The sequence below is a fragment of the Mesoplodon densirostris genome, chromosome 1 (genome assembly GCF_025265405.1).
Source record: "Mesoplodon densirostris isolate mMesDen1 chromosome 1, mMesDen1 primary haplotype, whole genome shotgun sequence".
Lineage (NCBI taxonomy): Eukaryota > Metazoa > Chordata > Mammalia > Artiodactyla > Ziphiidae > Mesoplodon > Mesoplodon densirostris.
In genome coordinates this window covers 339606-365989 of record NC_082661.1, presented here as the reverse complement: position 1 = coordinate 365989, position 26384 = coordinate 339606, and the positions used below count along the sequence as shown (strand labels likewise).

General features: G+C 59.1%; 2 protein-coding genes across 5 annotated transcripts; one reads left to right on the top strand and one right to left on the bottom strand.

Annotated features, from left to right (window-relative positions):
• Nucleotides 1–1357: 1357 nt before the first annotated feature.
• On the bottom strand, nucleotides 1358–21652 carry TUBGCP2 (tubulin gamma complex component 2). Of its 3 annotated transcripts, XM_060098359.1 has the most exons (20): nucleotides 21316–21652; nucleotides 19104–19244; nucleotides 18368–18537; nucleotides 17120–17248; nucleotides 16211–16387; nucleotides 15179–15338; nucleotides 11561–11768; nucleotides 11180–11379; nucleotides 10739–10928; nucleotides 10018–10163; nucleotides 9379–9507; nucleotides 8380–8560; nucleotides 7823–8003; nucleotides 5409–5581; nucleotides 5131–5259; nucleotides 4738–4858; nucleotides 4083–4226; nucleotides 3832–3960; nucleotides 2990–3153; nucleotides 1358–1613 (listed from the first exon to the last, which is right to left on the bottom strand). In XM_060098359.1, the coding sequence occupies exons 2-20, from the start codon at nucleotides 19198–19200 to the stop codon at nucleotides 1478–1480; spliced, it is 2964 nt and encodes a 987-aa protein (XP_059954342.1). In that variant the 5' UTR covers nucleotides 19201–19244; nucleotides 21316–21652; the 3' UTR covers nucleotides 1358–1477. The 3 variants fall into 3 exon arrangements, with proteins under 3 accessions (XP_059954342.1, XP_059954355.1, XP_059954348.1); XM_060098372.1 differs by lacking the exon at nucleotides 9379–9507; XM_060098365.1 differs by lacking the exon at nucleotides 19104–19244.
• On the top strand, nucleotides 21414–24998 carry ZNF511 (zinc finger protein 511). 2 transcript variants are annotated; one of them, XM_060098386.1, is made up of 6 exons: nucleotides 21414–21624; nucleotides 21842–21915; nucleotides 22199–22400; nucleotides 22632–22756; nucleotides 23881–24030; nucleotides 24819–24998. In XM_060098386.1, the coding sequence occupies exons 1-6, from the start codon at nucleotides 21472–21474 to the stop codon at nucleotides 24895–24897; spliced, it is 783 nt and encodes a 260-aa protein (XP_059954369.1). In that variant the 5' UTR covers nucleotides 21414–21471; the 3' UTR covers nucleotides 24898–24998. The 2 variants fall into 2 exon arrangements, with proteins under 2 accessions (XP_059954369.1, XP_059954368.1); XM_060098385.1 differs by lacking the exon at nucleotides 24819–24998 and adding an exon at nucleotides 24418–24780.
• Nucleotides 24999–26384: the final 1386 nt, after the last annotated feature.

Here is a 26384-nt window from a genome sequence, read left to right as displayed (position 1 = left end):
CCAGAGGTCAAAGTTCAACGGACCATGATTTCCCCCAAAGTGAACAGCAGAAAAAGGAAAACAAGGCAGGATGGGTTTGCACACGCTTTGGGGTATCTCGGGCGTGGGTGACAGAAGCCCCCAGGGCCAAAGTGAGCAAGGGGCACAGGCAGCTTGTGTCCCTGAGCCCAAACATGACCGTGTTTCACACAACGATGCGTGTGAACCACCCCAAATCCTCCTGGCCATTTTATTTCTCTTTTTTGGTATTGCGTGTTATCTGATAGCAGAAGTTCAAAGGCTTCGTGTCCCTATTTGGGCAAAAACCCCAGCTGCCAGGACTACACACCCTGCTGACCAGACCTCAACAGGGAACTCGGCAACAGGGGCTCAGCACTGGCACCCCCCATCCCACCTACAGGACCAACGTGGCCCCACAGAGCCCCCCTACCACAGAGAACCCCTCCCCAAGCCCACAGGGCGCTCCCCTCCCACCGTCAACACCTGCGACCCAGAGGTGTCTCCTCCAGGAAAGCCCAATGCCCAGAGCCAAGGACAGGGACGCAGGGCTTCTGGGCCTCGGGCCAGGTGGGAGGGCCAGTGGGGGCCTCTGCTCAGAGCCTGTGTTGCAGAAGCCCGGACTGTGGCATTTTGGGTGCACCTGCACGCACTGCAGCTTAGAAGAGGAAGCAGTCTGTGGCTTGAGTCCAGACCCCCAGCTCAGGGTGCCCCCTCCGCAGGGCAACAGCGGGGCTGGGAGCTGCCCGACCCCGGCCCCTAGGGGAAACCTGTCGTTCCTCATCTGCCGGTGTGGGGGGGGGGTCACTTGGAGCAGGCGGTCCACGACCCACGTGGAACTCTGCAGGAAAGGGTAGGGTGGCTGGGAGGCGAGCAGAGCAGCCCCGCAGGCCACCCCTGGGGCTGGCAGTGCCACCCACTGCCCGTCGGGAGGGGCCGGACGAGGCTGGGCCTGACAGGACAGAGGCCACAGCCTCAGCCACCGGCCCCAGGCAGCTCTTCCATCCTCAGTGGGCGTGTCGGTGACTCACCCCACAAGCTGCTCCAGCTTCGGGACAAGGGGCTGTGCTGCCCCCTGCTGCCTGGAGCAATCCCCTGCCTGCGGTGTGAGGGGTTCCTGCTGACCCCAGGGAGCCCAGCCCCACTTCACAGGGACAGGTGTGGACATCAGGCCCAGACCTCGCCCCCGCCTGGCACCTTGGTGACTGTCCTGACATTGTTCAGAGGCCATGTGTCCTCACTTTGTCTGACTTGAAACCAGAAAACTCTTTAAAGGGACTCTGCTCGCTTCAGGAAAGCGCGCAGACAAGCAGACCCTCTGGTCTGAGTGCACGAGCCCCGAGAAACGAGAGGAGCTGAGTGCAGGCAATTCAACTTTATGTTTAAACAGGACACACAGCACAAGTGTTCTGGAAACATCTGGTGAGAAACCTCTGAACTCATCCACCTGAGGCTCCAGCTGTGGCAGGAGCGGCTGGCCTCACTGCGCAGTGACGGTGACCCTGGGCGCTGGAGCTGGGGGCCCCCGCGGGCTGGGCACTGGGGGGGCCGCCTTCTGGCTCCTCTCTGCAGACAGGCGCTCCAGCCGCTCTGTGTAGAAGCCGTTGAAGTCGAGCCTGCAGGGGAAGTGGGCAGGGTCCCTGCAGATGCCTCCGTGGCCATGCTGGCGACCCCCTTACCACCCCACGGTGAAGGGCATGGGAGGCACTCAAGTCGCCAGCACACGCGCACGCGGACACACACACAGGCCCCAGGGAACACAGAATAAAGCTTAAAGACACAGGTGAGGGCTTCCCTGGTGGCGCAGTGGTTAAGAGTCCGCCTGCCAATGCAGGAGACATGGGTTCAAGCCCTGGCTTGGGAAGGTCCCACATGCCGCGGAGCAACTAAGTCCGTGCACCACAAATACTGAGCCTGCGCTCTAGGGCCCGCAAGCCACAACTACTGAAGCCCACGCGCCTAGAGCCCGAGCTCCACAACAAGAGAAGCCACCGTGATGAGAAGCCCATGCACTGCAATGAAGAGTAGACCCCGCTCGCCACAACTAGAAAAAGCCCGCGCGCAGCAACGAGGACCCAACGCAGCCACAAAAAAAAAAGACACAGGTGAAGTGAGACAAACGTCTCCAGCCCCTGGACGTTGGGGCTCTCCGAACCCCGGAGCCCAGGACACTGGAACGCCTGTGGGCAGAACAGGGCAGCCCAATGTTTGGCTGAGCCTGAGGCTACCCAACAGGAGGCTTTCCAGGGCAAGGACAGCCCCCTCCTCACCTGAACCCGCCCCCAAAGTGAGCAGGCCCACCACGTGCCCCCTGAGGAGCAGGAAGCCGCCAGCCCCAGGTCCACAGACCCCACCGACAGGCCCTCGGGCCCCGCGCGCCCGTCCTCACCGTTTCTGCACAGTCCTCCCCACGGCCCCCCAGATTCCGCGGACTCCTGCTCGCGTCAGACCTGCACACTCGCTGCTCCCGGGGTCACGGGAGGTGGACCCCAGGGGGGCACCAACGTGGCCCTCGAGGCGCGGCCGGCCCCACATGCCAACACGGCAGGCCGGGCGAGCGCGGCCCTGACCTTCCGTGCGTTCCCCGAGGTCTCCTGACCTGCCGCCAGCGGGAAGGCAGCGCCTCCTCACCGCTCATCGGGAGACTGTGCGACGGCCCGCGGCTGGGGCCAAAGGGCCCTTCCAGTGTCCTGGGTCCCGGCTTGGGGCACAGCGGCCAGTGCAGCTGACCCAGGCCTGGCCCTCGGAACACAGAGAAACGGGGAGGGGACTGATGGGGCGGCCTGACGTGTACCGGTCAACGCGTGCACGCAGGTGAGCACGCACACGAACACCCGCACACGTGTGAACGCCCAGATGCCACTCCTCCAGCAAGTGACCAGCGGCAGCACACGGCGGCCAAGGGCAGCCTCGGCTGAACACATGCGGCCTCAGTCACACCTGCCCCGAGTGGCGGGAGGGCGCGTGGGCTGGCGGGGGGCGGAGCACCCACCTGGAGATGACGCTGGCCATGCCGTGCTCGCAGTCGCTGGTGCTGTAGATGCTCAGCCGGGCCAGGAGGTCGAGCAGGTGGGCTGAGAAATTCTTATCGAACTTACTGATGGTGGCCTCGAAGCTGGAGGCCAGCTGCGGAGCGTCCACGTGCTCGGCCAGGCACTGCAAGACACGGCTGTAGTGACTCGGCCGCCTGCCAGCAACTCAGCCCCCTTCTCTCTTCTTTTTTTAAATAGAAAAATGTGTCTCGGGAATTCTTCACGTGATGAAAGGTAAAACGTCAGGCACTGTGAAAACCCCTGAGATGGCAGGACCTAGAGACACCCCAGGCAGCCGGCCCCGCGGCCCCACCACACGGAACCAGGAAGGACGCGAACCTCAGGGTTTCCGTGTGTGGTTCAGATTTTCCAGCTGACACTGTTTTCTCTTGACCGCCGCTCAGCAAGCGGGGAACCTGGGAGCGCCTGCCTGGGCTCACCCTGCCCCACCGCACCCCACCCTACAGGACACACACCTGCAGCCGCCGAGCCGCCTGGCCCTTCCAGTTACGGACAGACTTTAATCACAGTGACCGCAGGTCCCTGCGGGGCATCCCCATGGCTCGGCCTTACCACACCCGCCCTGAACAACGCGGCCTCACTGTGGGCAGTCGGGAAGGGAAATTCTCTGTGGCTTATATTTGGAACATAAATTTAAGAGTTTTTTTTAATCAATCAAAGGGAAGACAGGAATGGCAGGCTGGAGCAGGTGTGGTTTCTGAGTGCTGTGACCCTAATGCTGTATCAAATCGCAGCAGGAGAAAGGAGGGCCACGGGGACGCCCGCCTGGCCACCCACCCACCTTGCGGGCACGCTCCTTGCGGGCACGCTCCTCGGCACGCTCGGCCTCCGTGGGCGGCCCCCGCATCGTGCCGTGCTCCAGGGTCAGGTGGCCCAGCTCGCTGTCCAGTTTCATGCTCTGCGTGAATCTCTGCAGGGTCGGGAGGAAATACTCATCAGCCACGACCAGCCCACTCGAGGAAACGCGGCCCCCACGTGGCTGGGACGGTCTGCAGGACGGGCTCCCCGCCACCCAGAGCCCCGGTGGCGAACCTGCATGCAGTTGGTGAACATGACGCACACGGACATGAGCTTGGAGAAGACGCGCAGCAGCTCGGGGTTGGTCAGCATGCAGTCCTTCAGGCAGTTGTCCAGGAAGCTGGTGTGGTGTCCCAGCACGTCATCGATGTTGCAGGCCTGGGCGGGAGACACTGTCAGAGCCGCTCTGCTGAGACGACCGTACCAAGGCCCTGACTGGGCTGCTTTGTATGCTCTGTGTTGTTTCCATGCTTTAAACAATCCTGTGGTCTTTTGGGGGAAAACTTCAAAATATCACTAAAAGAACACACTGAATGTGCCCCCAAAGATCCAAGGTTTTCGTTTTTAAAGACAGAAAACGAGGAGGAAACACTGCCCCCTCGCACTTCCCACTCCTGGAATTTGGTGACGTGAACTTTTTGGCTGACAGCCCCCAGGGGCCCTGGGATGGGCCTGGATGGGGCGCTGACCCAGCACCGAGGCTCCAAGGGAACTGCACACTCTTCCGGCAGCCTGAGCCTGGGCCACGCGGTCCCGCGTGCCCTGCCCTCCACTGCTAACACGGCTCTGGCGGCGTCGGGGGAGCCATCGGGGGAGCTGTAGGGTCCGTGCCCCACCTCTGCCTCCCTGACCTCTGATCAGACATCGTGACCAGCTGGGCTAAACTCACAGATCTCAGGCTCTTCTCCAGGACGTGCCAGGTCGGCTCCAGCACCTCGAACATCATGTAGTACTGGATGTTCTGGACGAAGTTGAGCATCCGCTGCCGCAGGGTGAAAGCGCCCGCGAACCTGCACCAGGCAAAGGCGTCAGATACACAGGGCGCCGGCGGGCCCCCAGCACTTGCGATGTGCCGAGCACCCTGGGGCCCGCAGGTGCTACCAGCCCTGGAGGAGCCGGAGGTCCATGAAAGGCTCTGGCTCAGACACGCCCCACCATCCCACAGTCTAACGGCAGCATGGAACATCAGAGACATGGAGGCTGCACATGCCAGCTCCTGGGTCTCCGTTTTCGGGGTGTGGAGAGGAACCACCCTGCTCCACGGGAGCCCCGAAGGACGTACCACTTGGCCGAGTGCAGGGAGTACTGCTTGGCAGTCTTGTTGCTGATCCAAACATTGCAGAGCTGCCGTTCCACGTGCTTGCAGTAGAACATGTGTCTGAAGAGCATCTGATAGCGGGTCAGGGCTTTCCTGCGAAGAAGGAACAAGGCGGATTCCGACGGACGCCTGGGGGTTGTTGCTGGCACCAGACGTCAAACGCGAGGCTCATGGGGCGGAGCATGACCTGAGCAGCCAGTAACCCCCAGGGGCCTAAGCAGGCGCGAGAGCCTGATGCTTACCTGTTAATGATCAGAGACAGGGGCCACTTCACCACGTAGTCGAAGGAGAAGGCCTCCAGGCCGCTCAGCGTGAGTTCGGTGGGGTCAGCGTGGACCATCGCCTTCTCCTGCTTGGTCTCGATGGCGAGGACACGCAGAAGCTGGGTGATGAGGTCATGAGGCATCAGGTCGATCTGGGGAAAGAGAAACAGAAAAGCATCAGGTCCCAACCCCACCCTGCCCCTACATCACGAAATGGAAAAGCGAGTCCAGGGCTGAGGAATCTCCTCCAGACATGGATTCTAAGTCTGGGAGGCTGGCTTAAAACACCAAACATCTACTGATAAACCTTAATTAAGAAAACAAAACTGCTTTCAGTCAAAACAAAAAAAGAAGAGTACAGAGAAATTACTTTAAAAACATCCGTGATGGTAACAAGGAGAAACAAGGGCAAGTGAGAAACCCTGAGTCCCGTGAGACTTAGCCCTTCTCCACCACATGCACAGGCCAGGCGGAGGGGGCACGTGGTGAGGACGGCACAGCGGTTCTGGGCAGGGAATGCGGTCCACACACTGCCTCATTCACACCCTTACACGGTGCCACCTACGTGCCAGAGACGTGGGACAATTCCTGTAAACTGATAAGAAACTGGGAGGATAGAGAATGACAGAACCACAATGAAAGACAAACAAGGAAGGATGAAGAAATGAACAGGAATCCACAGATGAGAACTCACGTCACCTGCTGCAGCAGTGGACCCTGAATGGCTGTGCTCCCTCCCACCAGGGCCACGGCCGACTCAGCAGGCAGCCCGGGGCCCCGGGACTGAGCATCAGTGATGTCAGTCCAGTGGAGCACTGGCCGTGTGCTTTGACCCAAAGGAATCTGACTTCCTGGATCTTATCCTATAAGAACACTCCTGCACCTCACAAGAGACCCCAAAACATATGAAGTGCGAGCTGACAGAACTGAGAACGGTCTACGATGACAGTGGGAGGCCTGACACCTGCTGTCAACAACAGAGACAACCAGGCAGGTCAGAGACAGGACGTGAGCACAGTGAGCTGACTGACCCCCACGGGACACGGCCCCAAACAGCTAGTGCACACAGAACACTCCCCAGGACAGACCATATGTGAGGCCACAAAGCAAGACTTAACAAAGTTAACAAAACTGATATCATAACAGGCCCTCTGATTATAACAGGATGAAGTTACAAATCAGTAATAGGATAAAATGAGAAAATTCACAAATAGTGAAAATAAAATATGCTCTTAAAAACAAATGGGTCAAGGAAGAATCACAAGAGAAATTCAAAAACATCTTGATACGAAGGGAAATGAAAACACTATAACCAAAACTGATGGGATGCAGTAAAAGCAGAGCTCAGAGAGAAACTCACAGCAGCAAATGCCCGCGTTAAAAAAGAACAATCTAGGGGCTTCCCGGGTGGCGCAGTGGTTGAGAGTCCGCCTGCCGATGCAGGGGACATGGGTTCGTGCCCTGGTCCGGGAAGATCCCACATGCCATGGAGCGGCTGGGCCCGTGAGCCATGGCCGCTGAGCCTGTGCATCTGGAGCCTGTGCTCCGCAATGGGAGAGGCCACAACAGTGAGAGGCCTGCGTACCGCAAAAAAAAAAAAAAAAAAAAGAACAATCTCAAGTCAACAACCTAACTTTACTTACAACTTAAGAAACTAGAAAAACAGCAAACTAAACCCGAAGTCAGCAGAAAGAGGAAGATAACAAAGATTAGATAAGAAATAAACAAAACACAGAACAGAGAAACAACAGAGAAAATGGATGAAACCAAGTTAGCTCTCTGAAAGATCAGCAAAATTGATAAGCTTTTAGTTACGTTTGACTAAAAAAAGAGAGAAGACTCCTATTACTAAAATCAGAAATGGAAATGGGGACATTACCGTCAACCTTACAGAAATAAACAGGATTATGAGAACTCATTCCTACACAAATTCTTAAGCACACACAAACTACCAAAACTGACTCAAGAAGAAACAGAAAATTGGAACAGACCTGTAACCAGAGAGGAGATGGAAGAAACAGCGAAACTTTCACAACAAGGAAAGCTTCACTGGTGAATTCTACCAAACACTCCAGGAAGAGCTGACACCAACCCTCTCAAAACTCTTCCAGAAATCCGCAAGAGGGAACCCTTCCAGATCAGTCTACGAGGCCAGAGATGCTACAGAAGACTAAAGCCAACATCCCTGCCAGACACGGATGCAGAGTCCCCCAGAGACCCCAATCCCCCGGTTCAGCAGCCCATGGAGAGGCTCACACACCACGACCCCGAGATGCGTCCCTAGCAGGCCAAGGAAAACCCTGTGAGCATTTCAACCGAGGCAGGAAAAGCACTCGTCAAAAGCTGGCTTCTGCTGTTTCTCTCTCCAAGGTCCCTGGGGGGTGCCTACTCACCTTGAGGTCATCTTTGAAGGGGTCGGTGTTGGCGGTGCTCATGCGCAGGGCCAGCTCCAGCAGCGCCTCCAGGCGGGTGGGCGTGATGTCGTCCACCGGCTTCTTCAGCTCCTCCTCCGTGAGGTCCATGAAGTGCACGAAAAAGTCGCCCTGGTCCATCAGGAAGTAGCGCTTGATGGACCTACGGGCAGGAGAGGTGAGAGGCCGTGGACACGAGGACAGCCCAGACCCGCAGAGTGCTCCCCACGAGGGGTGCTGGGGTGATGGGCGGAGCTGGGTGGAGACCGGGAGGAGGTTCCCACGCCCGCGGGCGCCCACGCCAAGAAATACATTTACAGGGGGACCAGGGGTCGGCTCCAAATGTGCTGAAACGAACAGCGGGGTCACAGCACTGTGCAGGACATGCTGCCAGAAAGGCACTGGGGACCGCAAACAGGTCCCTGGGAGGGCAGGGGGCCAAGGAGGGGGCTGGCAGCCGCAAGGAGGGAGCTGTGTCACCACAGACGAGGGGACGCGGGCACACACGGCCCTCTGTCGGCCTCTGGGGGCGGGCGCACCTCAGGCGGGCCACGAGCTCCTTCTCCTCCATGAGGAAGTCCAGCAGCACCTTGCTGGCGTAGTTGAAGGCCTTCTCGATCTGCTCCACGTACGCGCGCTCCTTCAGCGTGTAGATGACCTCTTTGGCCACAGGGCAGGTGACGTCATGGCCACACTCTCTGACCACATTCAGATATTTTCCTGGAAAGGGATGGAAAAAGTCAGATTACCATGCTTGCTGTATACGTGATAACTCACAGGCCTGAGGCCCAGACATCGCAGCCCCAGTGCTGGCCAGAGGCAGGCAAGAGAACCAGCCAGCTGAGCACAGTCCCTAACCCCTCGCCCCGAGCAGAGCAGCACAGCTGTCGCCACAAAGGGCTGCAACCTCCTGTGACTTCACACCTGCGCTCGCCTCATCAAGGGCACAGGAATAACCTCAGAGAGCCTCACAAGAACCAGATGCTACACCACCTCCCAGTCCCTTTCCTCAGCCCAGATCTCAGAACCAAAGTGTGAGGCCCTGGCTGGAGCGTGTCTCCAGGTAACATCCCACATGTCTCTAAATCACATTCCTGACCACAAGGAGATGACTAAGAACCCTGCCAGCCCAGCGGGGCACGTGTCCTTTACTGCTTTTCCTGTGCCAGCCTGTGAGACTGAGAAACAGGACACACACCTCTGGCCTTTGTTCTTGGTTCCTGGCACTGAGCTCCTAAAACCCTTGGGATTTTGTGGTTCACAAGCCCCTTTCACCCACACCTGAGTTTACACTCGCAAGGTGACTCCTGGCCATCCCTACAGAGCTTCAGGATGGGGTCTGGCGGCCGGAGGAACCAACCACGGGACGGGAGAGTGAAACCCTCAGCCCCGTCCCGATATCTGGGGAGGGGAGGGGCTGGAGGCTGAGTTAATTCCCAACGGCCCGTGAGCCCATCAGCCGTGCCCTGTCCCGGAACCTGCATGGAAACCCTGCGGGAAGGGGTCTGGAGAGCTTCTGGGCTGGTAAACGTGTCCACCTGCCAGGAGGGTGGCGCCCGGCACACCCCAGCTCCACGGGGACAGGCTCTCCTGTGCTCGGAACCCTGCCACACCTGCCCCACGGACCTCCTCATCGGGCTGTTCATCTGCATCCTTTACAACATCCTCTGTAACAGACCAGCGATCTAGTTAAGTCAAGCGTTTTCCTGAGTCTGGGAGCTGTCGTGGCAAACATCGAACCTGAGGAGGGCGTCGTGGGAACCCGATTCATGGCCACGCTGCACGGAGGGCAGTGGCCGGGGGACCCGACACTTGTGACTGGCGCCTGGTGGGGGCGGCCTCGAGGGACGGAGCCCTGACCCTGTGGGGCCTGCACTGACCCTGGCACGTAGTGCCAGAACTGAGTTAAATGGCGGGGGGGGTCACCCAGCTGGTGTCCACGGGGAGCTGATTGTTGTGTGGTTGTTGTGCGGAAACCCACACACCTGCGGTCAGAAGCGCTGGGAGAGAAAACAGTCTTCCTTTAAGTGGCCGCAGAGCTTTAAGAATCACAAAAGGACAGTGAGCAGAGCTCAGGGGCAGGGGACAGAGTGAGTCCACCGGGTGCCGGCACTGCGGGCGCCTACCCTGGGCGGGTGGGGACACGAGACACCCCGCCCGGCCTCCCCCACGGTCACCTGTGCTGAGCACCTTGCCCGCCATCTTCTGCAGGAAGGACGGGATCTGCCGCTGCACCACGGTGTAGCGCTGCTCCCAGTACCTGTCGTTGTAGTCCTCCTGGATCTTCTCCTTGCGCAGCTCACGCTCCTCCACCATGAACTCGCTGAAAGGCACGGGCGCCAGTGACGGGCAGAGCCCGCCGCACAGGCCGCCGCGAACAACAGGAGTCCACGGGGGCCATGGACAGCCTCGCCGCCCTTAATTCTCAGCCGCGAGTGAAGATACACCCGCCGACGCCCTCTGGGGCGAAGTGCTCATTACCCGGGCGCAGAGGGGACTGAGGTCTACAGAGCTGGACAGGACGCTGACTCCGCTTTACTCCACCCACGCCCCCACGGGAACCTCACGTGTTCTTCCATCTCGAACGCGGGCAACAAGACGACACTCCCGTTGGGGCCCATGTTCCTGTCACCAGCAGAGCCAGACACCCTGACGCCACCTACGCTTACCATGGAAGGGCCTCCTCGCCAGGCCCTCATGCTAGATTTTGTCATCTGGGTCATTAATAAATTATGTCTAGACAACAGGTTCACTTTTTTAATGTTCCGACGTGTACAACAGATACACGTCAGCATAGAATTCTCCGTGAGCTGTGCTTCACGCTGTGCGCTGAACGTGGCGTCAGCTGAGAAGGGCCCGCAGGCCCCCACCCCACCCCGCTGCCTCCGCGGCCCCTACCTGTACGGGTCGTCGATGATGCCCCTGTAGATCCACTTCTCCAGGATCTCGAAGTAGGGCACGCTGGCGGCCGTGGTGAGGTACAGACACAGCTCCTGTGCCTGGCTGTCGCCCGTGTAGCTGAAGCTCCGGTCGTGCAGCAGGCTCAGGGTCGACCCCCCGACACACTCGCCTTTGTCCACCGAGGTGGCTGCCAGGGGAGACGACGGCGCTCAGTGCTGAGAGGGCCACCGGGCCACGACGGGCTAGAGCCCCTCCTCAGGGGACAGGCCTTCCTTTTGGAATAAACTCCAACTATAAAGCTGTGGTTTTTGGAAGCTCCCAGAGTCTTCCTCCCGCAAACTAATAAAACACAAAGCTGCCTGGCTTTCGCCTCACAAAAGTAAGAATCGGAGGACGAGTGCCCTGGCCCAGGGTGTCCCTCCCGCCAGGCCCGCGCACCCAGGGAAGCCAGAATGTCCACGGTGCGCATGGCCGGCTGGATGTGGAACCAGAGCTTCTGCAGGGACAGGAGGCCCTGCCTCTGCAGCTGCTCCAGCTGCGTGACCAGGATCAGGTACTCTTTCACTAGTGTTCTCATGGCGGCCGCCAAGGCGTGGTTCACCTGCCCGTACTCGAAGGAGGACTTTTCCTCGACGAACCTGCGAGGAAGGCAGCGCTGAGCACCGGGCGGGTGAGAGCTGTGTCTCAGAAGGGATGGTCGGAGCCTCTTCCCCAACCCCAGAGGGCACGGTGGGCAACACCTCCCTCCCTCTTCCAGGCCCAGAAGTGAGGCCGCCACTGTCCCTGCAAGGGGCTGAGTGCGCTTTGCTGGGTGCCTACCTGGTCACGGTGGAGTAGCTGGAGGCTGCCGGGAGGACCCTGCTCACCAGCTCCCGGATGGACAGGTCGAGGCTGGGGTCCACGAGGAACGTGCGGCTCTGCCTCCCCGTGAGGGGCTGGGCGGTGATGTACCTGCCATCCACACCCACCAGCACGTACAGCAGGTCCTCCACGACGGCCGCCTCCTGGGCAGCCAGGGGCAGTGTGCCTGTGGGCACAGATGCCAGCTGGCCTTGCCTTGCCCAGACCCCCCTCCGCCGCCCCTGGGTGCCTCCCCCCGGTGCTGGTGGACGTGAAAGCCAAGGCGATCCCTCGGCTTAACTGATCCCGTCGGGGCGCCAGAGGCTGAGATTACACAGCCTGGATTGGCCTATCGGAGCCTTAAAGCAAGTAAAGCCCTCCACACACAAATAACCCGCTTGCACTCAAAAGGACAAAGTCGGGAATGACAGAGCGCTTCTGATACGTGTCGTGCTCATAACACTCACTACAACCTGGTAAGCCTGCGTCACTCGGGGAGAAAAAGGTTTCCTCTGAACGCTCTAAAACGCTGATGATTTCTCTCTCACAGTGCAAGATGGTTCCCTTTGACCCCGATGGACTCAGGACAGTCACAGGCCACGGACCAGGGCTGCCCCCCAAAAGCCTCGCAGCCCCAGTGGCTCCCCACCTCTTGGTTCTCAGCCCAGATGGCCTTTGGCACCCTCCTGACACTGCTGGGCCAGAGGCAGAACCGGGAGAGAGGCGTCCAAGAGACCGCTGGCACCCTGTGGGCGCCTGTGTCAGCCCCAGGGCACCCAGAACTGGGGCCTGGCAGCTTGGGATGGGGCGCACCACACACCCACGCTTACAGAAGCCCCGTTAGCCTTGCACGTCTGCAGGAGCACACCTGCCGGTGGAAGCAGGACGGGTCTGAGCCAGTGGCCCCCTGTCCAGGCATGGGTCACTCTGGACTCAGAGCTGCCCCTGAACTTCAGGTGGTTTTCCTCCACGGCTCTGGCAGGTCTGACTCCGACCTCAGGACCCCTGAGGGAGGCAGGTCCGGCTGCCTGACCCCCGAGTGCAGGGCTGCTGACCTCTGCACTGCTTACCGCCAACCTTGGCGTCTCCCTGGACAAGGCCTGGCTGAGGCTCTTGGGGTGCAGGCCCCGGGTGGGCACCTTGGGTCCTGGGGGCAGATGCCACCCGGGCCCCAACCCCTCTCCCCGCCAGCGTGTAGAGCAGAGTGTCGTGGGCTGTGTTATTGTGATGCGGGCCTAGAGACTACGTACAGGACCTTCAGGAGGCATGGCCAGCTTGAGGCCTAGCTCTGAGGGACACAGCGCAGGGGCTGGGATGGGAGGCCCCATGAGCCGCCGGGGTCTCCGCAACTCACCAGGGTGCAGGGCACAGGCCGGACACTTGAAGCCAGCTCTGGGACAACAGAGATGAGCACTGGGGGCAGGGCAGGACAGGGCTCAGGTCTGTACCCTCGTGTAGGGCCACTGACCACCAAGGCCAAGTTAAAGAAAACCAAAAATCCAATTCTCAGCCACGCCAGCCATCCAATGCCCACCAGCTGCGTGTGGCTGGTACATGCACTGGATGAGACAAAGTTCTGTGGGACGTGCTGAGACCCCAGCTGTTGGGAATGGACAAATGCCCTCAGGCTGAAAGGGCAGGTGGAGGTGGGGCTGGGGCCAGGCTGGCGCAGTGGGAGGGACGCAAACACCACACGGCGAGGAGGAGATGCTGGGGAAGGTCGGAGCCTGTCGTGGACACGCTCAGCACAGATTCTCCCGGAGTTCAGGAGAGCGGCGCCAGGGACACAGCTGGGGTCGCACTGGGACGTTGGATTCCTTCAAACTGATGTGGTCACCCGGGAAGGGGACATTTGACGAGAACCAGGAGCACGGCCGGAGGATGCGAGACGAGGTGGGGGGAGGGGTCCCCCGGGGTGCCGGGGTGTGTGGCGCAGGACAGTGCCTGTGCTGCCCAAACGTCCAGAAGACCGACTGCGTCTGCAAGACCTGAGCCCGAGGCTCGGGGACCCATCAGAGGCTGCTGCGCGGGAGCCTGCACACGCGGTTAGAAGACGCCTGCGCTCGTGACCTTGGGGACAAGGCCCTGGGTCAGGGCAGGACCCGTGAGGGCGGGAGGCACCACGCCATCTGGCCGTGGACGGGCTGGCCCAGGTGGGCACAGGGAGCTGGAGGCCAGCACGAGGAGGGTCAGCCTGGCTGTGGGTGGGTGGCGGGCAAGTGGGTTGGGGGGGACCTGCCTCAACAGGGACTCAGACGGCAAGACGACTAGGGACGGCTGGTGGGGGGGACACCGCGCAACTGGTGGGGGGTGTCCCACAGGGCCGCTGCACGTCACCTGCAGAGGCAGGTCCCTCCCGGGTGAGGCTCTGCCAGGGGGAGGCCAAGGCAGGGCCGAGGATGACCACGCTGACCACAGGCACCTGAGCATAGATGGGGCCAGGGGGCCGTGGAGGCTGCGTCAGGGCCTAAGGCGCTGGGCCAGGGGGTGACAGAGGGTAGTAGGGTGACAAGAGGCCTGCGGGATGGGCATCAATCCTGCCTCCGGAGCCCACGGGGTGCGGCTGCAGAAGGGACACGGGCCAGGCTGCCCATCCGGACAGAGTTCTCCCCAGGAACGGTATCACGCAAGGCAGCCTCGGAGCCACCCCCATGCGAGGCCCGCCCGCTGTGGCTGGTGTGTGCGAGCAGCCACACAGGAAACCTGCACGGGAAACCTTGCACGTCAAACACCGTAAGCACGTCCTGCCCTGGAGAGCCAGTGCCTGGCCACCTCCGCTCTGGCCGAGCCTACCCCGAAGGCGCCTCATGCAGACCTGGAGCCTCTGTGGCTTCTAACTGGTCCAAGCCTGCAAGCGCAACACAGAGACGCCACGGCCGCGGGGAACAGACTCCCTCAGCGGTTCTACTGCCAAAGTCCTCCAGGTTCTGCCGTATGTGCAGCGGAGCCCGAGGTGTCTCATCTGCCTGCCCAGCCAGACCCTGGGAATGCCAGGCCCCAGGCCTGCAGCACCCGGGCCCCCGCCTGCCCTGCTTCTCGCCCTTGGACATGGCCCTGGGGCCCAGGCTCCTCTGATGGCCACAGAGCGGGCGCGGCCACGCTCCCCTCCCCACGCGGGCTCTGCAAGCGCCTCTCTGTGAGCACCGAGTGTTCCCTGCTGCCCCTGCTTCCCGTGTGCCCCGGGAGCCAGAGGGTGAGATGGTGGTCAAACCCACGTCCCCAGATGCCCCACAGTCCGTCTGAATGCGACACACAAAGGCCTGTGCGGCCAAAGCCGTATCACCCGTGCAGCAGCATGACTCACTGTTGGGAAGGCCGACCCGGTGATCCCGCCGTCCCAGGGCTGCCCGAGCCCCAGGATGCAGGCGCTCCTGAAAGCTGGGCAAGAGCCAACCCAGACACTGGCACATCACCACCCACTGCTGACCGGGGATGGGAACATGAAGGACGGTGTCCGGCGGGCACTGCTCCTTGCCGCGTGGCCAAGGGCAGCAGAGGGCCCGGGTGATGGCACAGTGCCGGCCCGCCGCCTCCGCAGGGCTCAGCCCTCCCTGCCGCGGCGAGGCCCCTGCGGTCAGAAGTTGGCGCGTCACCTACCGATGGGCACAGCCGCGTCCATGCTCGTGCCTGAGCCTGTCAGGAAGTCCCCGAGCAGCATGGGCCTCTCGTACACCCACGATGGGAAGACAGGGAGGCGCTGGCCCAAGTTTTTTTTGTTCTGCTTGTCTCGAAGCATCTTTCTCGTGAGCTCCAGAGACTGGTGGGGAGGTTTTTAGAAAAAAAGAAAGATACGCCTTCAGTACAAACACTTAAAACCGACACGTCCACAGTATGAAACAGCAGATTCCTGAGCACATGTGTGGAACGGAAACCCACGTCTGAGCCCATCGCAGTGCAAGGGGCCGGGACAAGGCAGACGGGGCCTAGCCCCTCATCAGGGTCTGGTCTGCACAGGGCCCACGGGTAAAGCAGGAGCTTTCGCACGGTGCAGGCCCACTCTCGGGACCTCCGGGCACAGCTCACCGCTTTTCCCGGTGGCACGAGGTCTAGACCAGAGCTGCCAGGTGAAAGGAAGGCCCAGTGAGAGTTGGCCGGAGAAGGGGCGCCCCTACCTGAGCCCCTCGGGGCTGAGGGACAGAGGGAGATGGCCACTCTGGCTCGGGCAGGGAGCCGTGGTCCCCACGGGTGCCCAGCTTTCAGAGCACTGGCAGGGGGCGAGGGGGCATCGAGGAGAGGGGCAGTGGTGGGAGGACCACATGAGGTGGGGACACAGGACATGCCCAACCCACACTGGCCTGCAGCTCAGACCTCAGGAGGCAGCTCTGAGTGGCTCGAGAACCAGAGGCAAGACTGTGGGAACACGGAAGGACGGCAGGAGACCCGGGCTGGATACCAAGTCAAAGGCAAGAAAAGCAGCAGGTGAGGGAGATGAAGTATCACCTCAAACCAATGGCCCAGCATCAGTGAGGGGAGCCGGGACTCGCACTGGCCAAGCCTACAGAATGGGCGGGCAGCAGGCGCTGGCCCCCAGGTGAGTCAGAACCCCCGCCCGGGGCCCGGAGCTCGTGTCCCAGAGCCAGGCCCCCACCGGGGCAGAATCCACACCCAGACGCCTCCGCCACACGGTACCTGCTGCCACGTGGGGCCCGTGGCCACGCTGCCCAGCTGCTTCCTCAGCTCCTCCAGCTCCTGCACGGAGATCCTGGAGGCTGCGGCGGGGGCGCCGGAGCTGCCAGTGCTGCTGGCTGCGGCGCCGGCCGCAAGCTCCGCTCTCTCCTTGGCATTCTGCTGTAAATACTGCAGGGTCTGGAAGCACACGGCCCCGGCGTCACGCGGGCCTCACGCTCGTGCCCTCCACCGGGCACCACCACCCCGCCCCACTGCCCCCAGCTGCAGCCTCCACGCGGAGGCCGAGAGCAGGGGCCCCGCTCGTCCTGGAGCGGCAGCCTGCTCTCCCGACGCTGCCCGCCACGAGGCGCCACGCCCCCAGATCACGGGAGGTCGGGATCCCAGACCCTGTTCCCAGTGGCTCGGCCTTTTCTCCACACGAGACCGGACTCCCTTGCTGCTCGAGACCACGTCCCTTTATCTGTCCCAGCGCGGTGGCCACCACGCACCCGGCCACACGCTTCCCCGCTGAATGGACCCTGGGCCTCGTGACGCGAAGGGAAGCGCCGACCAGCCCTGGATGCCCTGGATGCCCTGGGCCACGGCTCCTCAGACGGCACACACTTCCCTCAGTATCACAGGTAACACACGCTCAATTTAGAACAGACAAGAACATGGCCTGGACGATGAAGGATAAAGGCCCTCCGCCCCAGAGCTCGCTGCTAACGCGCCTCGTGCTGATCTCCACCGCGTCACTTCCGTTTGGGTGCGTGTACCTCAGTGCTACAGGTGCGAGGCCGGGGAGGTTAACAAGGGGCCACCCAGGCAAGGACAGACCTTGGGGGCCAGGCGGGACCCCCGTCCGTCACCCCCTAGGACGCAGAGAGGCTCTCTTCCTCACGCAGCCACACCCCCGAGCCCGGCACCCACCTCCCGGTCCTCTGTGAGCTTCGACAGCAGGTACACCAGGGGGTCAAGGTTCCTCGTGTTCTTAGATTTCAGTTCATCATATTTCTTCAGAAAGTCCTCAGGAGTACGAGAAAATTCTGCTATTTTAACCTCAAAAGCACAGACAGAATGATTTAGAGACGATAACTAGGAACTTTAAAAAGCCTTGCAAAAACTAAACTCAAAAGAAGAGTGGGGCCTCCCTGGTGGCGCAGTGGTTGAGAGTCCGCCTGCCGATGCAGGGGACACGGGTTCGTGCCCCGATCCCGGAGGATCCCACATGCCGCGGAGCGGCTGGGCCCGCGAGCCATGGCCGCGGGGCCTGTGTGTCCGGAGCCTGTGCTCCGCAACGGGAGAGGCCACAGCAGTAAGAGGCCCGCGTACAGCAAAAAAAAAAAAAAGAGTGAAGTTAGGTAGATGGAATAGTCATGTGTCTCTGAACTAAAACGAAGAAAACTCATCAAAATGCTTTGTTAAACTTACCCATGTTCTCTTCTGTGGTTTCTCCCATGTTATGCTTCCTAAGCCTTAGATCAGACAATAACCACTTACGTTTTTCCTAGTAGTTTATGGATTCATTCCATACACTTAGCTCTTTTCCCTCTGGAATTCATTATTACACACACGTTCAGGGGCTATGCTTTCTCACTGATTAAAACGCTCCCCTTAAAATAAATTAGACATAACTGCGTGTCCTAAACTCTCTATTCTGCTCAGTAAGTTTTCTGAATTATCCTTGTGCCATCATTAGGCTGTTAAAATAAACGAAGCCTCAAAATGTGTTTTTAAAATAGATTTCAAAATTGTCTTTACTGAAAACCTATAATTTTGAATTTTACGTTATTTGAATTAAAAAAAAAATCCACTTTGAAGGGATTTCAATGTGGCTAACGCCAGGAGCTTCCTTTTTCACCCAGAGGAGAATCTGTGTCACGATGTGAACAGAAATCAGGACCATCTGGGCCTCCCTCCTCATGGGGCGCAGGGAGGGCGTGGCTAAGAGTCTGGGTTCCCAGGTCAGGCTGCCAGTCCAACACTCTCCCCGAGCCTTCATTTACTCATCTGTGCAACGGGTGACGGGGAGGAGCCAACAGAAGCAGAGCGGAGCAGAGAGCACGGTCCACGAAAAGCATCTGACAAGTGCTGTCTGCCAGCGTACCGGCACCGCTGTGGCTGCTTGTCAGAAAGGTGAACTTTGTGCCCAGTGCGGCACCGGGGACAGGCACTCACTTTGGCACTGTGTGCAGACACAGTGGTTGTGACGTACGGGGTCCTGTTCTTCTGCAGCAGGTCGATGTAGACCTCGGCCCCGTCCCCTCCGTGCACTCGCAGCAGGCTGAGCAGCTCATTGACGTCGTGGTGAATCCGAAATTCACTCATGATTTTGGTTCTGTGTTCTCCTAAAGGTAAGAGGAGAGCCACTGATAAATCAAGAGGCTATAAATTAAAAAGTTTTAAAGCACTTGAATTGGCCAATGTCAGGTCTTTGAGAAGCCAAATTGTCACAGGGCCCATCCTGGCCCGAAGGTTCCCCGTGAAGATACCACCACAGCCTGCTCCGACCAGCACGTGGGGCCCTTCCTGGGGAGACTCCTCCTCGCCCTCCTCTGGGGTCTGTCATTGTCACTGGGCACCGTCTCAGTGGGCAGCTCCCATGGGAATCAGTGCTGAGCCCCATCAGCTCCAGCCAAGTTCCAGGCTCACTCCTCAGCTTGGGGGGGGGCTGGCACGTGCACACAGAGTGGACGTGGCCCTAAGGCCCGGGCCCCCCTTCCTCCTGGGTGACCCCAACCACACGTGGCCCTGGGCCAGCAGGGAGCTGCTCCCCTCAGGTGGCAGACAGCACTTTCTAGTCCCAGCTGTGCAGATACAGTGGTCCCAGCCCTTCAGGGATCCTGATCTATACAGGGAGCTCTGCACAGGCCTAAGGCACTGCCCCTCGCGGCTCCCCCTGTGAGGCCCACACCTGCAGCTCCAGTTGCCTCCAGCTGTGTGTTCTCTGTGCACTCTGGTAACCAGGACGCTGCCCGCCCAGGCTGGGCTTTGCGAAGACTGCTACACATCTATGTACTGGAGCTGGGTGGGCTTCCCCTTCAGCTCAGTCTGCCTGTCGATCAGATGTCCTAGGGTCTCCCCACTGGATCTCATTTATGGTCAAAACCATAAATGAGATCCCATCAAGAAGACAGTGGTAGCCTGCAAGGGGACTTCTATGCAGATGTCCCCAAAGGGACAGTACTGGCCTGCAGGGGGACTTCTGTTCTCCCACTGATGACTGGTCCAATTAGCCATTATTATTAAGAGTAAGACAGACAAACACAGGCAATTAATCATAGATTCAACAAATAAACATGAGCAAACTTTACATGCTTCACATAAACGTTTCAACGTGGCTACGCAGGGTTCATAATCTGGGATCATGAACAACAAAAGTCTGTTGGAAATTACAGGCAAAGTCACCTGTGCCTGTGATTTTTCTGAGGAAAGGGTCTTTCAACAGATTCGCCAAGGCTGTGACCCTAAAAAGGTTAGAACGGCTGTGTCAACAGCTCCAGTGAAGAGAAGCCATGAGTTAACAGCAGGTGGGGAAGGCTCGGCACACACGCCCACAACGTGGATATTAATTTGTACCTCTACATCCAGAGACTCTAATCCTGAGTGATGGAAAACAAGTTCCCCACATACAAATATCACAGTCACCTACATAAACGTCAAATACCGGCCAGAGGCAGGGTGTCTCCAAACACGAAAGCAGAACAGTAAGTGTGAGCTGGTGTGGAACTCGCCAGCATGCATACATTTTACACCAGGAGGCACTCACAGTGACCACAGTCATGGGCACGGGGCCTGGGCTGCGGGATCCCAGGCAGCCTGAGCCCTGACTTGGTGCTTCCAGGCTGTAGGGCCCTGGACAAGGAGCCTGTCCTCTGTAAGCTTCCTCTGAAAAGGGGTGAGTACTAGATCCTGCCCACGAAGCTGTTGCGGAGATTAAATACAGCACCTAAGGGCCTGCACTGTTGTTATCAGAAAAGCAGAAACAAACATTGCTATTGCTACACGTGGCCAACCACCTGGAAACACCCGCTGTTACCGGAGAAATGGAAAACTGGAACTGAATCACTGCCAGCATCCTCAACCATCACCTTCTAATTAGTTACAGAGCGCTGAATGGGGCACTGCGAACTACAAGCCAAACAGAAAAGACAGCACGGAGCTCTCCCACTGATGGCCTCTTCCATCCAAGGGCAACTACTTTTACCCACATTCTACGAGGTTTCCAAGGACCGCGGGGTGTTCTCTAACAGCTGGACTGAGGACCACTTTGGCCACCTAGACGGCATGGACACTGCATTTGCCATCTCTCCACCAGTCACAAGTGGGTGGACAGGGCTCTTCAGAAGAAAGATCATTTAAGTAAATGTTTATTTAGAAACTATCTTCGTGAACCTTGACATTTGAGGTAGAAACAAGAGAGCAGACATTCCACATCACAAGTATTAATTCTACACGGAGCCTGCTGTTCCACGTGGATTTGGGGAACAATTCCTGCAAGATCTGTGGCTCTAACCTGCAGGTAGCACCTCCCCTGAGGGGACCTGGAAATGCGTGCAGGACCTTTGGTTGTCACCTCACTGTAATGGTGCTCCTGATACTTCCCGGGGCGAGAGGCCAGGGGAGCGAAACACCAACACAATCCTCCCACCAAAACTGCCAAGGGCGTCCGCACCCAAGACAACTCTGAGGAACATTTAACTACAACAGTTCGGCTGATCTTTTTAATGCTCCCGAGGGCTTCACCCTACTGGTCGCCACCAACGGACCCACAGACCCCGGTGACTGAGTGTGAGCTGCCGTGGGGCCGCGGGACCGGCACAACAAATCGCGAATTTCCCGAAGACCACTCGGGCTCCAGTCTGCGGACTGGTCTGGAGACAAGGATGGTCCAGAGGCCGCGGCAGCCCTTCAGGTGGGAGACAAGGCGGGGGGCGGGGGGGAGGCCGAGGGTGATGGCAAAGAGGACGGGAGGGAGGAGGGAGGAGGGAGGGAGGGAGCCTCTACAGCCGGTAGCCTGCGCTGCTCGGGGCCGGGAAAGGGACCCGAACCATCGGCGGGACGCGCGAGACCAGCTCCGCATACAAGCCGCCCCCAGGCTCAGGCCCCTCCGCTCCGGGACTCACCGCAGGGGCGCGCCCGGCCCAAGCCCGCCAAGCCCGCCAAGCCCGCAGGGCAGCCCCGCCGGCGGCGGAAATGGCGCTCTACGTCACGTCCGGCCCCGCCCCGGCCGGCTCGCGGACGGTGGCCGACAGGCCGTGGCGCCGCTGGCGCTCAGGGCGATGCAGCTGTCACCCGCGCTGCACGCACGCCTGGCGGGGCCACCCGGGTCGGCCGAGCCTCTACCCGTGGAGCGGGACCCCGCAGCCGGGGCCGCGCCCTTCCGCTTCGCGCCGCGCCTGGTGCGCTTCCCACGGGAACACGACTTCTTCGAGGTGCGTGAGCGGAGGAAGGAGAGAGCGGTTGTGGGTGGGGGCGGAGCCGGCACCATGGGGGCAGGGCTTGGATGGGGCGGGGGAAATGCCCGGGGCGGGGCCTGGGTGGGCCGGGCCTGGGTGGGCCGGGGGCAGACTCCCGGTGGGTGGGGCCGGGGTCCTAGGGGCGGGGCCCGGGGTGGAGCCAGGTCAGAACCCAGGACGCTGTCTCCCGCAGGACGGGGATGTGCAGCGGCACCTCTACCTCCAGGATGTGCTCACGCAGGTGGGCGGGGCGCCCGAGAGGCCCAGGTGAGTGCTGTGGCCCAGCAAGGGGCCCTTCTTGCCCTCTCTGGGCCCCTCACTCTGCATGCCCCGCCCCTGGTGCCCGCACCACGGAAGCCTGCGAAGCCTGCGTGTGTGGCCTCACCACCGTCTAGCTTGTCTGTAAAAGTGTAATTGTTGTGAAAGTAGGATTTGGGCTTGCAAGAGAAAATCCGAAGCTTTATCAGTCCACTTAAAGGGGAGTGGTGACAGGGAGCCTGACGTTCTGTCCACCGTGGAATGGCATCCCCACCAGGCGTTCCTCTGCCAGGGTGCCTGAGTTCACCTGTCAGGTGGCCGGCTGCTGCCAGGTGTTCGACGCCCTGGAGGATTATGAGCACCACTACCACACTCTGCACAGAAACGTCTGCTCCTTTTGCAAGCGGGCCTTCCCTTCTGGACACCTGCTGGACACCCACATCCTGGAGTGGCATGACTCCCTCTTCCAGATTCTGGCCGAGCGGCAGGACATGGTGGGTGACGGCTCGCTCGCTGAGGCCAAGGGGGCTCATCCCTGAGCTGTGTGCCTCGTGGTGCTAGAGCCTAGGGTCAGAGCGCGGTGAGCCGGGCAGCCCTGGGGTCAGGGCGCAGTGAGCCGGGCAGCCCTGGGGTCAGGGCGCGGTGAGCTGGGCAGCCCTGGGGTCAGGGTACGGTGAGCTGGGCAGCCCTGGGGTCAGGGTGGGGTGATGCTCTTTCCATTTCAGTATCAGTGCCTGGTGGAGGGCTGCACGGAGAAGTTCAGAACAAGCAGAGACCGGAAGGAGCACCTGGTGATGCGTCATCTCTACCCTGCGGACTTCCGCTTCGATAAACCAAGGAAGAGCAGAGGGTGCGTGGCGGTGCGCTGCGAAGCCACCTCCCAAGCCTAGAAAGCCTTTGTGCACATAGACTTTGAGGGCGCAGATGCCCGCGTTCAGCATCCTTGCCGCTAACGTTACATTTAGCTGCAGGTTACAGAAGCCCTGACAAGTCGGGAGTCGTTAACCGAGAGGGGTTAAGCAGATGGGGTGGTTCTGTGTGTGGCCCCCCCAGCTGCAGGGAGGATGGGAAGGGGAGAGCCTGTCTTCCCCGGGCCTGTGCTGGGAGTGGCTGGGGTACCATCTTGGGGTCTGCCGGGCGTGCAGGAACACCACCGCGTCCCTCTGCATTCACGCTTCACCTCCACCCCGCTCATCACCTCCCTTCCATCCTCATGTGGGCCTTGGGGAATTTGTCCCAGGCCGTGAGCCCCTCACCTCACGTGGGGCCATCTGGTTTTTCCCTTGTCCCGTCAGTATATGTTTACAAACTTGACAACACAGCCACGTGTTACATGTTACTGTTCAGAACGCACTGTGGGAAGTACCTCTAGGAGTAGCCCGTAAGTGCGGGTTACATTACCTTGCCTTTTCATTAACTGATTTCCTCAGGTGAAGCTTCATCACCATCTAAAAGTTGCATTGATTGAAGTCGTTTCAGACTAAATTGTTGTCCCCAGACAGAACTTTGCTGTTCACAGTAGAATAATCTGGAGAACCGACTTCAATATGGGAGATTTTTATAAGGCTTTGAGTATAAGGTAACTCCTTCCTTTCCAAGGGATCATTTGAAGGAGAAGAACCCTACGATGCTGGATTGAGACACTGGTGTTAAGGAGGAGACGCTCAGTATTAGATGGTTGCTTTTAGTAAATTTCTCAGTAATTGTAATGGAGAGGCGTTTGGCACCGTTAGTAGTCATTTACCATGTGACACCAGAAAAATACTATTTTTAAAAGACAGAGTGTGACTATCATACTTAAATTCATAGAACATGGCTTACGTTATATGAACATTCACTTCTCCACATTCTGGTAGCCTGAAAATTACTCTCTGATAAAACAGTCATAAAATAGCTTTGCGAATTCAGTCCTGGGGGAAGCTGGGGCTGCAGGCACTGACACCTGGGAGCGCCCTCACCACCTGTCTTCCCCAGCCCAGTCATGCCTGGTGCTGCTGAGCAGGTGTTGGCAGAAGCCCTGGGGGATGACGGGGTGCCGTCGGAAGGCGACGCCATGGAAGTCTGCTCTGAACACGTGGAGCCCCCACCAGAACCCGCGGGAGAGAGGCGGGCCTACAGCCACAGGTCAGTACCTGGGCACCTTTCTGAAGCAGGTTCTGAATCTGTGCTTCTGGAGAATTCTGGGTTTGACCCTGGGCCGGCCCAGTTCCCTCTGAGAGGAACTGCCCCTGGGTTGGAGCGTTGGCTTCAGAGGGAGGTGAAAGCCAACCATCCTGCTGCCCTCGGACGACCTGGAGCCCCAGCAGCACAGGACTGCAAAGCACCACCCCCTTTGACTGTGGCCTAAGCTGGGATGGAGAGACCCAGGGTGTAATTGCTCGAGTTACAACCTTCGAGTCTGTGTTTCTAGTATTAACTGTGCTTTTATCGGGGATAAAGTTGATTTCAAATCTAATTTGGGGGTAAATGTTGGAGAAATGGAAAAAATCGCCAATAAATTCAAACCGACAGGGAGATGAACTCGTGTCCTTCAGCTGCCCTCGCGCAGTTGCCCAGAATTTGGCCTGAGAGTGAGTCCCAGGTGCCACCTGGAGGGCGGGTCACAGGGAGCCTGAGCTGGAGCCCGGACACATTCTCCTGGGTGGGTGGTCGGAGGCAGGTGGTCGGGCGGCAGGTGGTCAGTGGCGGGGAGCGTCTCCCACCAGAAGCAGGTTTGGAGCAGCTGGCCTGCTGCAGCCGGGAAGGGGAGAGTCTGGGTGAGAGCGAGCGGACACCCTGCATGGTTCGCAGGGGAAGAGGGAGTGTCCAGAGCAAGAATCAGACCCCCGCGAGCCCACGAGACTGCCAGCATGAATTGGGTTGTTTGTGAGCAAAAGCGTAGCAGTTTAGCCTGAAGGTATCTTTCATTTCAGGATACCATCTACCATCTGTTTTGGTCAAGGTGCCTCACGAGGATTTAAAAGCGCCAAGAAGAGAAATAAGCACCAGTAATGGCGGTTCCTCTGTGGCCCTGCGGCGGTGTTGCCAGGCTTTTCCTCCCCCCCACCCCCGTGGGGGCCCCAGGACCCTGGCCCGTGCCGCCCTTCATGTCGCGGGCCTGTGACCGACTGAACGAGGCCAGTGTCTATGCGGGAAGCTGTGGGGGAACCGCGGATTGCGGGAAGGGCCCCCCTCGTGCAGTGACGGGTGTGGGGAGCAGCCCCCGCCCCCCAATGTCCTTGTGAAGCACGTGGAGTAAATGGTCATCATTGATGGTCTCTGGTCGTTCTGTGTTGGGGGCGGGAGATCAGCAGTAGTTACTGGCAAGGACTCTGTGTTCAGCGGCCGCTTCTCAGAGGGGGTGACTGGCTTGCGCAGCTCATCAGGGCTTCAAGGCAGATGCCCGTGGTCCTCGCGCCCGCACTTGGCAAGGTGAGTAGAAGCCTCGGGTGGGGCTGGGGAGCCGGGAGGGACCCGGGCCGGGGCGGGCGGAGCGCAGACCTAGGCGGGCAGCTGGCTTGGCTCTGATTTGATGACATCAGGGCCCCCAGGCTGGACCTGGGGAGTGGGGACCCACCAGCCAGCTGTCCCCCTGTGGTGCCCGGCTCTGCCGTGCCCGCCCGAGGCCCCGCTCGGCCCATCTCACCCGGCCTGCTCCCACTCTGGGCTCCAGTCTGGTGGTGGCAGCGGGTGCTGGCCTGCAACCGCCCCCGCCGAGCCCTGTGCACAGCTCTGCAGACACGGGTCGGGGCGGGTGGTTGTCAGTTTGAAGTTGTTCTTTGGAAGATTACTTGTCTCCTTGTTGTCTGTTGTGGTTCCACTAAGATGTCAGGGGAAGGTACTCATTGCCTTACCTGCTCATTGTTGAATGTTTTGAATCTGGGTTTTATCTCTTCAAATATTGTCTTTACTCCAATCTCTGTTCCTTCTCCTGCTAAAACCCCAACCAAATGTACGTCAGACACCCTCCCTCTGTCTTCTAACAGCCCTTCCGTATTTCCCGTTCCTTATCTGTCTTTGCTACATTCTGGATAATTTCTTAATATCCACTTTTCAGTTCACTAATTTTCCAATCAGCTGTATCAAATGTGCTGTTGAACTCATTCAGTGTTTAATTTCCATAGTTACGATTTTCAATTCTTCAAGTTCTATGTTGTTTTTCTAATTTGCTGGACTTTATAGCTTTTTTTTTTAATCACATTTTCAACTCATTCTTTTCTTTTTTAACATGTTAACCTTATTGTACATTCTGTGATTGATAATATCAATGTTTGAAGACTCTGTGGGTCTGATTCTTCTGTCCATTTTTTCTGTTGACTCACTCATGGTGCCTTGTTTCCTGGTGAATTCTGTGATTTTTGGCTGTGAGTTTGTACTTCTTGGAACTTTACCTCTGGAGTTTCTCTGACATGTCTGGGTTCTTCCTGAAAAAATTAGTATCTGCTTCTGCCATGTGACTGGGGAGCTATGATCTAGGACCACTTTAACTTTAAAATAAA